The 13,179-nt window shown below is 40.5% G+C and overlaps 1 protein-coding gene across 1 annotated transcript in view; it reads right to left on the reverse strand.

The window, feature by feature from the left end:
• The window catches only part of zdhhc14 (zinc finger DHHC-type palmitoyltransferase 14), a 92,034-nt gene that overhangs the window by 62,804 nt on the left and 16,051 nt on the right, over nucleotides 1-13,179 (reverse strand). Inside the window, exon 2 of the mRNA XM_060916164.1 lies at nucleotides 5,494-5,654. Within this exon, the coding sequence (XP_060772147.1) occupies nucleotides 5,494-5,654 (161 nt within the window). The remainder of the gene's footprint in view (nucleotides 1-5,493; nucleotides 5,655-13,179) is intronic.

Consider the following 13,179-nt stretch of genomic DNA (forward strand, 5'->3'; position numbering starts at 1 on the left):
AAAAGCCAATAGTGCAGTCCTAGTATAAGGAAATGTCGGCAATTGGTTTCATACATCAGTTGGGGTCTGTCAAGGCTGTCTTCTATCTCCTACCCTCTTCAACATCTTCCTGGAATGTATAATGACTGATGCCCTGGAAGGTCACTCTGGTAGTATCAGCTTTGGAAGACGTACAATTACAAATCTCCGATTTGCTGATGATACTGATGGGCTGGTAGGCAGTGAAGAAGAACTGGTGGAACTGGTGAATTGCTTGGACAAAACCTCGACCAAGTATGGAACGGAGATCAGTGCCAAGAAGACAAAATTCATGACAAATAGCAAGGATCCAATCAAGACCAAAATAAACATCTTGGTCTTGATCTTGGTCTTGGTGTTGTCTGATGGTTTTCCTGACTTCTTCATTTGCTATGTGGTCCTTATAGGAGACGCCAAGGAGTCTTCTGAAGTATCTCATTTCCACTGCTTGGATCCTTCTTTGACACTCTTGTCGGCCAACATCAGACAACAGCTGAAAACAGTGAAGCAGTTTAAATACCTTGGTGCCATCATCAGTGAGGAAGGGTCCAAAACTGAAGTACTGGCAAGAGCTGCACAGACTGCAACAGCACTGGAAAGACTGAAGCCCATAACATCAGTCTCAGCACTAAGGTGAAGCTCCTACATGCACTGGTTTTATCTATTTTCTTGTATGCATGTGAGTCCTGGACTCTCACAGCAGAGCTTCAAAGAAGGATCCAAGCAGTGGAAATGAGATGCTTCAGAAGACTCCTTGGCGTCTCCTACAAGGACCACATAACAAATGAAGAAGTCAGGAAGACCATCAGACAGCACATTAATCAGTATGAAGACCTTGTGACCACAGTGAAAAAAGGAAAATGAGATGGTATGGCCATGTGCGAAGATCTGATGGGCTCTCGAAGACCATCCTTCAGGGAACAGTGCAGGGGAAAAGGAGATGAGGCAGACAGAGAAAGAAGTGGGCAGACAACATCACTGAGTGGACAGGGATGAGCTTTGCCAGGGCTCAGGCCCTATCCCATGACAGCCAGAAATGGAGACAGTTGGTGATGTGTTCAGCAATGCAGCGCCCCTACGACCAGACCAGGTTATGGGACCAGTGACATACAGTAGTGCTTGAAAGTTTGTGAACCCTTTAGAGTTTTCTATATTTTTGCATAAATATGACCTAAAACATCATCAGATTTTCACACAAGTCCTAAAAGTAGATAAAGAGAACCCAGTTAAACAAATGAGACAAAAATATTATACTTGGTCATTTATTTATTGAGGAAAATGATCCAATATTACATATCTGTGAGTGGCAAAAGTATGTGAACCTCTAGGATTAACAGTTAATTTGAAAATGAAATTAGAGTCAGGTGTTTTCAAATCAATGGGATGACAATCAGGTGTGAGTGGGCACCTTGTTTTATTGAAAGAACAGGGATCTATCAAAGTCTGATCTTCACAACACATGGTTGTGGAAGTGTATCATGGCACGAACAAAGGAGATTCCTGAGGACCTCAGAAAAAGCATTGTTGATGCTCATCAGGCTGGAAAAGGTTACAAACCATCTCTAAAGAGTTTGGACTCCACCAATACACAGTCAGACAGACTGTGTACAAATGGAGGAAATTCAAGACCATTGTTACCCTCCCCAGGAGTGGTCGACCAACAAAGATCACTCCAAGAGCAAGGCATGTAATAGTCGGCAAGGTCACAAAGGACCCCAGGGTAACTTGTAAGCAACTGAAGGCCTCTCTCACATTGGTTAATGTTAATGTTCCTGAGTCCACCATCAGGAGAACACTGAACAACAATGGTGTGCATGGCAGGGTTGCAAGGAGAAAGCCACCGCTCTCCAAAAGTAACATTGCTGCTCGTCTGCAGTTTGCTAAAGATCACGAGGACAAGCCAGAAGTCTATTAGAAAAATGTTTTGTGGACAGATGAGACCAAAATAGAACTTTTTGGTTTAAATGAGAAGCGTTATGTTTGGAGAAAGGAAAACACTGCATTCCAGCATAAGAACCTTATCCCATCTGTGAAACATGGTGGTGGTAGTATCATGGTTTGGGCCTGTTTTGCTGCATCTGGGCCAGGACGGCTTGCCATCATTGATGGAACAATGAATTCTGAATTATACCAGCAAATTCTAAAGGAAAATGTCAGGACATCTGTCCATGAACTGAATCTCAAGAGAAGATGGGTCATGCAGCAAGACAACAACCCTAAGCACACAAGTCGTTCTACCAAAGAATGGTTAAAGAAGAATAAAGTGAATGTTTTGGAATGGCCAAGTCAAAGTCCTGACCTTAATACAATCGAAATGTTGTGGAAGGACCTGAAGTGAGCAGTTAATGTGAGGAAACCCACCAACATCCCAGAGTTGAAGCTGTTCTGTACGGAGGAACGGGCTAAAATTCCTCCAAGCCGGTGTGCAGGACTGATCAACAGTTACCGCAAACGTTTAGTTGCAGTTATTGCTGCACAAGGGGGTCACACCAGATACTGAAACAAAGGTTCACATACTTTTGCCACTCACAGATATGTAATATTGGATCATTTTTCTCAATACATAAATGACCAAGTATAATATTTTTGTCTCATTTGTTTAACTGGGTTCTCTTTATCTACTTTTAGGACTTGTGTGAAAATCTGATATTGTTTCAGGTCATATTTATGCAGAAATATAGAAAATTCTAAAGGGTTCACAAACTTTCAAGCACCACTGTATCTGTTGTTTTAATTTTTTTTATATCCCTTTATTTCTTGTCCTGTCTTTCAATCCTGTAGCCTCTAAGCAAAGGGGGGTGGGAGAGAAGGAAAAAAAAGGAGAGGAAATTAAAAGGGAAGCAAAAGAAGGAAAGGGTAGAAAGGGGAAAAAAGGAACGAAGAGGAAAAAAGACGAAAGGGAAAAGGAGGGCGGAAGCTAAATGGTGGCTACTTTGAAGAATCTAAAATATGAAACATTTTATTTTTTGAACACTTTTTTGTTTATCACGTAATTTCAGATATGTATCCAATCTAGGACCACAAGAAAGTGGCTCAGGTTACATTTGAAAATATTTCATATTTGTGTCGACACAAACTGTAATGTTGAAAAAAACCTCGATCTGTGTTACACAGAAAATCAGATTTGTCACTTCAACCTGGTAACGAACAAAGCCTGGATCAGGACACACATTTCCATTTAAATAGTAAAATGTCTTTATGTGTCTTGATCATGTACTTTGCACTCATATTAATGTCAGTGCAGCATGTTGCTTTAATGATACAGTGCCTTGCAAAAGTATTCACCCCCTTGGTGTTTGTCCTATTTTGTCGCATTACAAGCTGGAATTAAAATGGATTTTTGGAGGGTTAGCACCATTTGATTTACACAACATGCCTACAACTTTAAAAGGTGCACATTGCTTTTTATTGTGAGACAAACAATAATTAAGATGAAAAAACAGAAATCTGGACTGTGCATAAGTATTCACCCTCTAAAGTCAATACTTTGTAGAGCCACCTTTTGCTGCAATTCCAGCTGCAAGTATCTTAGGGTGTGCCTCTATTAGCTTAGCACATCTAGCCACTGGGATTTTTGCCCATTCCTCAAGGCAAAACTGCTCCAACTCCTTCAAGTTAGATGGGTTGTGTTGGTGTACAGCAATCTTCAAGTTATGCCACAGATTCTCAATTAGATTGAGGTCTGGGCTTTGATTAGGCCATTCCCAGACATTTAAATGTTTCCCTTTAAACCACTCCAGTGTAGCTTTAGCAGGATGTTTAGGGTCATTGTCCTGCTAGAACATGAACCTTCGTCCCAGTCTCAAACCTCTGGCCGACTCAAACAGGTTTTCCTCCAGAATTACCCTGCATTTAGTGCCGTCCACCTTTCCTTCAGTCCTGACCAGCTTTCCTGTCCCTGCAGATGAAAAACATCCCCACAGCATGATGCTGCCACCACCATGCTTCACTGTAGGAATGGTGTTCTCAGGGTGTTGGGTTTGCACCACACATGGCATTTCCCATGATGGCCAAAAAGATCAATTTTAGTCTCATTTGACCAGAGAATCTTCTTCCATGTGTTTGGGGAGTCTGCTACATGCTGTGGGCAAACTCCAAACATGTTTTCTTAAGCAATGACTTTTTTTTCTGGCCACTCTTCCATAAAGCCCCATTGTGTAGAGCGTACAGCTTAAAGTGGTCCTATGGACAGATACTCCCATCTTCACTGTAGAGCTTTGCAGCTCCTTCAGTGTTGTCTTTGGTGTCTTTGTTGCATCTCTGATTAATGCCCTCCTTGCCCGGTCTGTGAGTTTTGGTCGGTGCCCTTCTCTTGTCAGGTTTGTAGTGGTGCCATATTCTTTCCATTTTGCTATAATGGATTTAATGGAGCTCCGTGAGATATTCAAAGTTTGGGATATTTTTATAACCCAACCCTGATCTATACTTCTCCACAACTTTGTCTCTGACCTGTTTGGAGGCTCCTTGGTTTTCATGTTGCTTGCTTAGTAGTGTTGCAGAGTCAGGGTCCTTCCAGAACAGGTTGATTTATACAGACATCATGTGACAGATCATGTGACACTTTGATTGCACACAGGTGGATCTTAATCAACTAATTATGTGACTTATGAAGTGAATTGGTTGGAGCAGCTCTTATTTAGGGGTTTCATATGAAAGGGGGTGAATACTTATGCACACTCCAGATTTCTGTTTTTTCCATCTTAATTATTGTTTGTGTCCCAATAAAAAACAGTTCTCACCTTTAAAGTGGTCGGCATGTTGTGTAAATCAAATGGTGCTAACCCTCCAAAAATCCATTTTAATTCCAGCTTGTAATCCAACAAAACAGGACAAACACCAAGGGGGGTGAATACTTTTGCAAGGCACTGTATATAGTGGGTTTCATGATTAGTGGAACTTCTTTGTTCTGGTTATAACAGACCTGCTGAAAGTTTGTTAGCTTCTTTTAATTTTTTTTTTTTAGTTTTTCTGAGTTTTTCAATTTATTATTTCAAACATCTGTTACTGTTTTTGTAATTTACCCCCAACTCGGAACGAACTGAATATCCCAGGGTTGGATGCATGCGGCGTTTAGATCTGCAAACTGATGTGCTTGCTCTGAGATTAATAACGCTGACTGAGCAAGGAAAGCACACTTAATACATGCAATTTTTTAAATGTTAAACTTTATTTAACTGAACCAAATGAATGTTCCTACAACAATGGCTGTAATATTTGCATTATTTTCTGTACAAACACCTATTAGATTAATGCGACAAGCAAATAGAATTTAAGGCAGTGTGCATTGTTGCCTGGAAAACACAGTACCAGACTAAAGTATCACAACCACAATATACATTAACCACATTAACATCTGCGTTCGTATAGTCTTTTAACGTAGCGCTGTGTCACATGACCACCACCCTTACTCAAGATGGAAAATAATTACGATAAAAAAGAGAGGAGGTGAAGGGAAAGATAGCAACGTGGTCCTACCTATCTGTCTTTCTACATCGGCTGCCTCATCTGGAGTGGCTCGGGGCAGAACGCCGGGGTCGCTGAAGCTCGCACGGAGTAGCATGACCATAACGAAGAGGAAGAGCACCCCCCCGATGGCTGGAATGGCTGGGCTCAAGTTAGAGGCCAGGAACGGACAACTGGATGAGGCAGATGAGAGAAATCAGGACAATGGTTAAGCAGCATCATAAATAAAGAATCAAACACATGACACCTTCCAGCTGTTGATAGGCTGTTAAAATAACCAACGACTGGCTGGTGTGATGCAGCCCAAGACAAAGCAAAGTCACCATTTCCACCCCACCTGAAAGTTGAGTATTTTTCAAAATGGCACATCCTGAAGTGTTTTCACAGCAATTTGGGGAAAAAAAACCATTATATAATAATGTTGCACTTTTTACCTATTTACAGGTCTATTTAATGATGATGTGGAATGTCCGTGAGACAAATTAGTTTCTGGTGTCACTTATGTTACAGCAGATATAAACAGTGTGGTGATTTTATGCATATGTCACCACACACACACACACACACACACACACACACACACACACACATTGATGTAATCACACATATAGTGATTAATGTTGATTATATACTGATTTTAAAAATCATGTTGATTTTCAGAAAAGAGTAAATACAAATTTTACTTGAAAAAGAAATTACAAGTTTGAACATTACGTATTTATAGAACTTTGAATCATGTATAAAATCAGAATAAAGTCTTGTTTAAATTATTATTTTTTAGTTCGCCCAGTATAGCCTTGGAAACATTGATAGAGTGAGACCTGATGTGTTGTTCTTCCTCCTTATCCAGGGGTCCATGTGAACTCTATTGATACACATGTCATATTAATTGGAGTATAGTTTTATGCTGGATGCCCTTCCTGCCCCAACCCTCCCATTTCTGGGCTTGGGAAACAACCATTCACACACACATATTCTCACCTTTGGGCAATTTAGAGCAGACAGTTAGACTGCATGTCTTTGGACTGTGGGGGAAACCGGAGCACCCGGAGGAAACCCACGTGGACACGGGGAGAACATGCAAACTCCACACAGAAAGGCCCTCGCCAGCCACGGGGCTTGAACCCGGACCTTCTTGCTGTGAGGCGACAGCGCGAACCACTACACCACCGTGCCACCCAAGACCTGATGTATTCTTTTTAAAAAATGACATCAGTGCCACACTGGAAATATTGGTGGAGACAAACTTGAAACTTGGATGGTTTATACGGTCCAGTAGAAAATACTGGTGGAAACGAGGGAGGTCTTGTCTGGTGAGATGTGTGCACCAATCAGAATTCATTATAATTGGTAAATTGTATTAAACACTGTGTTGGAACACTATAAAAATGAATTCTTTGTCATTTGGAGTCAGATCTCTCGACAGACTGACTCAGCTTTTGTTATTGATTTAATAAAAGTCTAAACTTTTCTGCAAACTCTTTGACTTTGGATTGTTCGTGCTTGAGAGAGCTTCCATGACAACAGTTGTTCTGTCACCAGCGCAGAGTCCTCTATCCGGACGACCTTCTGGTAACAGCTTCACATCTGACTGATACAAAGCTCTGACACTGGAGACTCCTTCCACAAATACTAAATAAAAGCCTCCTTCACCATATCAACAATTACGCATTTTTTCCCCCTGAAAGCTGTACTGCCTTTCAGATTTTTCAAGTGTAGATCAGAAAAAGAATTTTCCTGACACCCAATTATTTTTGTTTAGTGACCAAAAGCTACTGAATTCGAATCACAGACTTCCAATTTTAATAGGTTTTTAAAAATGGAACAATTAATGAATTTATCTCCATGTGGCCTTAAATTCTCCATTATTTTTTCCTGCTTCCCCATGACCCAATACAAGATATTACATCATGCATCACGTGGTGGGCTTTCCCTGTTGACGCAAGGCATTGTGGGATACAAATTTGAAACAGGAGAGAAAAATGGAGGGCGTGAGTGTGCGAATGAAACGTGAAAGACCAACCTACAGTAACAGAAAGCGAGAAGAAAAGACGTTCTGTTATATACGAACGAAAGGAAACGCAAGACCAAACTAATAAATATGGGCGCTCAGCGAGCACCTCGGTGTGATCAGCTGTTCGTTTAGCGACAGAATGATGGAACTGTCAGTGCACGCTCAAAGGGAAACCTGTAGATGGCAGTAATGCAACACTGTGGATGCCAGCTGCCGTAAAACCCAAAAGAAGAAGGTAAACCTGCGCATGCGCACACGGACTTCCTCTGTCTGCTTGACTGCGCCAAGCGAGCGATTTCATGCACATTATTTGCTTTAATCCCCTCAAATTAAATAACTTCCCAGCCACAGAATGGCCTGATATTTTGTGAGATGTTACAGAAATAAACAGATATCACAATCACCACATTTCAGACGGAACTAAATTTCACTGATTTTATGAAATCGAAAGGCCGTCTAGCTTTAAATGACAGCAAATGTTTATAATTAGCCTTACGAGGGAACTTCAAAAAGTTCTCAGCCTCACCCAGAAAACATCACAGGAGAAATATTGTTCTTGCATTATTTTTCAGTATCATCTCCTTTAACTTCACTGCACTTGGTTCACTGATGTTCAAGCTTCACTATCCCTTCACAGAAGGTGGTCACATCTTGAGCCTCCAGATCCTCCTCAACAGCATGGATGACTTCATCATCACTCTGAAAATGGTGACCATGTGAGTGGGATTTCAGTTTGGGAAACAGAAGTCAGATGGTGCCAGGTCGGGTGAGTAAGGTACACGGTGCAACAGTTCAAAGCCACATTTGGCTGCTCCTGCCCCGCCCCCTGTGCTGTGTGGACGGGCGCGTTGTCCACGCCAGCTCAAAGCTTTCATTCCTCTCCTTTTCCGAGAGGAAAAAGCCGAGAACTTTTTGAAGTACCCTCGTAGTTACATTGCAGTGTCCACCATACAATCCATGTGCAAGTTGTTACTTGAGAAATGACAATGTATTCAAACAAATACATAACTATAAACCTCTTCTTTGGTTCTGACCAATCAGAATTGAGAATTCAACAATGCTGTGTTATAAATATTGAGATTTAACTTTCTTCTATTCGCATTACGGTGAAACCTGAAAAGAGTTTTGTGCTCATAACCAGAAAACAACTTGGTGCAAGTTTGGATAAACCATCTACCAAACAGAAAATTAACCTTTTCAGCATTATATACACGACAAAATCCCTTTTAAACCATCCTACATTTGTTTAAAACTGCATCACCTGGTTTTCCATGTCCTCCTTCCCCACAGCGCTGTGTTAATAACTGCTCTCTCACTCCGATATTTATTGTAATGTTTGATGCTTTCAACCTACAGGTGATGATGAAGTCATGGAAACACAACCGGCCATTCAAAGTAACAACAGCAGTTGCTTGCATTACAAAACATTCTTCTAGACTTCAACACTTTGAACATTTTTTTTCTGGAAAAATTGCTCCATTCTTCATGAGCAGCAGCTCCTCTGTAACAGCTGGTATCAAGCAGTAGGGGTTAGATTTCCTCAGGCACTTTCCAGCAAAGAGAAATCATCCTTTTGAATTTAAAACACAAGACTGAAACATTTGACCTGTTTTGGCTGCCTTGTGGTCAAAATGTATATATTTTTAGTCAGTGAGAAATGTGTTTTTATTAGATATGGGACTGAAAGAGCAGAAATTGGGTCTGATGTCGTGTTTTAGCATGGGCATAGAATAAGACCTTGTTGTCATGGTTTTGTGAGTAACGTATGCTGATTTACTAAATGAAACAACATAAGAAACATGTATTCAGTCAGCTGGAGTCACAATTCTGGCCACATTAATAGGAACTTGTTCTTGATTCTAAGCTCCCTTTTCTTGGCTGCAGGAGTAGAACCCAATGTGTTCTATTTAGTTTAGTTATGTTGTCATAGTTAGTTTTGCCGGAGTTCCTGCTTGTACTCAGCGCAAAATGTATATTGTTCTTACTCATCAGGTGACATTGGGCATGAGCCATTCCACCGAATCGGTGCCATTTCCGTCCCTAGAAAATTATATGTATAAATGCACATAAAAATGTACTTTAAAATACATTTCCTTATTACGCAGAATGTCCTGCACATTGATCTGATTTCAAATTTAAGATATATAATTGTAAGGATTAATAAAAACTACCTAAAACACTGAAAAATAGCATGTGTTACCTGTCCCCGCACTCTAACTTTATACTTAACTATGAAATATTATGATTAAAATCCTTCAGAAACAGTATTTCTTTTGCACTGTTGTGTGACTCCATATCCTATCCATGGTTTAAATATTTTTTTTTCATAAGAAATCCACAATATCTTAGTTAAAATACACATTTTAGTCATGTCCCTGGGTTTTCACTCAGTCCTGTTACCCAAACATATTACCCCATCTGACAAATTTGGAACATTCCATAAATCACATGCTCAACAGGAAGTTACATCAGTTGTGTCTTCTGAAGGCCATGGGAAGACCAAAAGTTAGTTTTCTCATTTACTTTTCTGTATATTTGATGATTTTTTTAAACTTTGACTGATAATGTCAATGTCAACATACTGCCCTGTTACTTAAATTATTTCTTAGATGATATTTGTTTATGTTAAAAATACAGATTTTTGGTAAATCACTAGAATGTGCCAAGTGTGGTCGTGCTATTAGTGATGACGCCATGTGGCTTAATTCCATGTATTAGCTAATCCTAGGCTAAAAACTCAGTCCTGTTACTTTCAGTCCTGTTACGCATATAAAGAGTATGCAGCCATCTTTGACTTCCAAACCTTGTAAAAAACATAAATAACGTAGCCTAAGGTTGACCAATACACATTTTGAATAGTTAAATATGTGTGTTATTATAATCAGTGTTGAAAAGATATAACAAATTAAGTTTAATTTGGGAGTGGTACAACAAACAAATGGCACCCATTCAGTGGAACGTCCCACAGACCTAACAACCTGTGTTCCCCCCCCCCCCCCTCTGTCTGTCCCTCTGAGTTACAGTACATGTCAATCCTGAGATCGAGATGCTGAACCTCTTCTGCTCCTCAGACCTGCCTGATCCATCCTGATTCCCTACGTCTAGATTAGATTAGATAAGATTAGATAAGATAAAACTTTATTGATCCCTTTGGGAGGGTTCCCTCAGGGAAATTAAGACGTCTGGTTGGAGTCTTATCGCATCGCTCCTGTGGAGGACGGCTCCATATGGACAGTCACAAGTTGCACTTGGAAGACACTCTGGACTCTTACAGTAATGCTTTTATGGCTGAGGACTACAGTTGACTTGCTAACTTTAGGACTGCAGTTGTCATGAACAGTTTTGCACTCAAGTTTCCATCAATGAAGAGTTTATAACATCAACGAAACTGACTTCATGTTAAAAATTATAATGAATTTCCTGGTTACACAGTTGTACTTTGTGACTCTATAGGACACAGTTACAGAAGTGAGTTATTTATAAACCACACTGTCTGTTATCACCCAGATGAGGATGGGTTCCATTTTGAGTCTGGTTCCTCTCGAGGTTTCTTCCTTGTGTTGTCTGAGGGAGTTTTTCCTTGCCACCGTCGCCACAGGCTTCATCATTGGGGATAAATTAGAGATAAAATTAGCTCATGTTTAAAGTCTTGAATTTTCTGTAAAGCTGCTTTGCGACAGTGTCTGTTGTTAAAAGCGCTATACAAATAAACTTGACTCTTCTGCTGTTGCATGCTGAGATGCTTTTCTGCTCACCACGGTTGTAAAGAGTTGCTATGAGTTACTACAACCCTGATTCCAAAAAAGTTGGGACAAAGTACAAATTGTAAATAAAAACGGAATGCAATAATTTACAAATCTCAAAAACTGATATTGTATTCACAATAGAACATAGACAACATATCAAATGTCGAAAGTGAGACATTTTGAAATTTCATGCCAAATATTGGCTCATTTGAAATTTCATGACAGCAACACATCTCAAAAAAGTTGGGACAGGGGCAATAAGAGGCTGGAAAAGTTAAAGGGACAAAAAAGGAACAGCTGGAGGACCAAACTGCAACTCATTAGGTCAATTGGCAATAGGTCATTAACATGACTGGGTATAAAAAGAGCATCTTGGAGTGGCAGCGGCTCTCAGAAGTAAAGATGGGAAGAGGATCACCAATCCCCCTAATTCTGCGCCGACAAATAGTGGAGCAATATCAGAAAGGAGTTCGACAGTGTAAAATTGCAAAGAGTTTGAACAGATCATCATCTACAGTGCATAATATCATCAAAAGATTCAGAGAATCTGGAAGAATCTCTGTGCGTAAGGGTCAAGGCCGGAAAACCATACTGGGTGCCTGTGATCTTCGGGCCCTTAGACGACACTGCATCACATACAGGCATGCTTCTGTATTGGAAATCACAAAATGGGCTCAGGAATATTTCCAGAGAACATTATCTGTGAACACAATTCACCGTGCCATCCGCCGTTGCCAGCTAAAACTCTATAGTTCAAAGAAGAAGCCGTATCTGAACATGATCCAGAAGCGCAGACGTCTTCTCTGGGCCAAGGCTCATTTAAAATGGACTGTGGCAAAGTGGAAAACTGTTCTGTGGTCAGACGAATCAAAATTTGAAGTTCTTTATGGAAATCAGGGACGCCGTGTCATTCGGACTAAAGAGGAGAAGGACGACCCGAGTTGTTATCAGCGCTCAGTTCAGAAGCCTGCATCTCTGATGGTATGGGGTTGCATTAGTGCGTGTGGCATGGGCAGCTTACACATCTGGAAAGACACCATCAATGCTGAAAGGTATATCCAGGTTCTAGAGCAACATATGCTCCCATCCAGACGACGTCTCTTTTAGGGAAGACCTTGCATTTTCCAACATGACAATGCCAAACCACATACTGCATCAATTACAGCATCATGGCTGCGTAGAAGAAGGGTCCGGGTACTGAACTGGCCAGTCTGCAGTCCAGATCTTTCACCCATAGAAAACATTTGGCGCATCATAAAACGGAAGATACGACAAAAAAGACCTAAGACAGTTGAGCAACTAGAATCCTACATTAGACAAGAATGGGTTAACATTCCTATCCCTAAACTTGAGCAACTTGTCTCCTCAGTCCCCAGACGTTTACAGACTGTTGTAAAGAGAAAAGGGGATGTCTCACAGTGGGAAACATGGCCTTGTCCCAACTTTTTTGAGATGTGTTGTTGTCATGAAATTTAAAATCACCTAATTTTTCTCTTTAAATGATACATTTTCTCAGTTTAAACATTTGATATGTCATCTATGTTCTATTCTGAAATAAAATATGGAATTTTGAAACTTCCACATCATTGCATTCCGTTTTTATTTACAATTTGTACTTTGTCCCAACTTTTTTGGAATCGGGGTTATAAATCCTTCCTGGCAGCTTGACCCAATCTGTCCATTTCCCTCTGACCCTCTCTTATCAACAAGGCGTTTGTTTCCACCCACAGAACTGTCGCTCACTCACTCAGTGTTTTTTGTTTTCTGCACCATTCTGTGTAAACTCTAGAGACTGTTGTGTGTGAAAACCCCAGGAGATCAGCAGCTTCTGAAATACTCAAACCAACCACAGTGAAAGAAAGCCACACTGAGATCAGTTTTTCCCATTCTGATGTTTGAACATTGTGAACATTAACTGAAGCTCCTGATTTGTATCTG

This window comes from Neoarius graeffei, chromosome 3 (genome assembly GCF_027579695.1).
Source record: "Neoarius graeffei isolate fNeoGra1 chromosome 3, fNeoGra1.pri, whole genome shotgun sequence".
Taxonomy (NCBI): domain Eukaryota; kingdom Metazoa; phylum Chordata; class Actinopteri; order Siluriformes; family Ariidae; genus Neoarius; species Neoarius graeffei.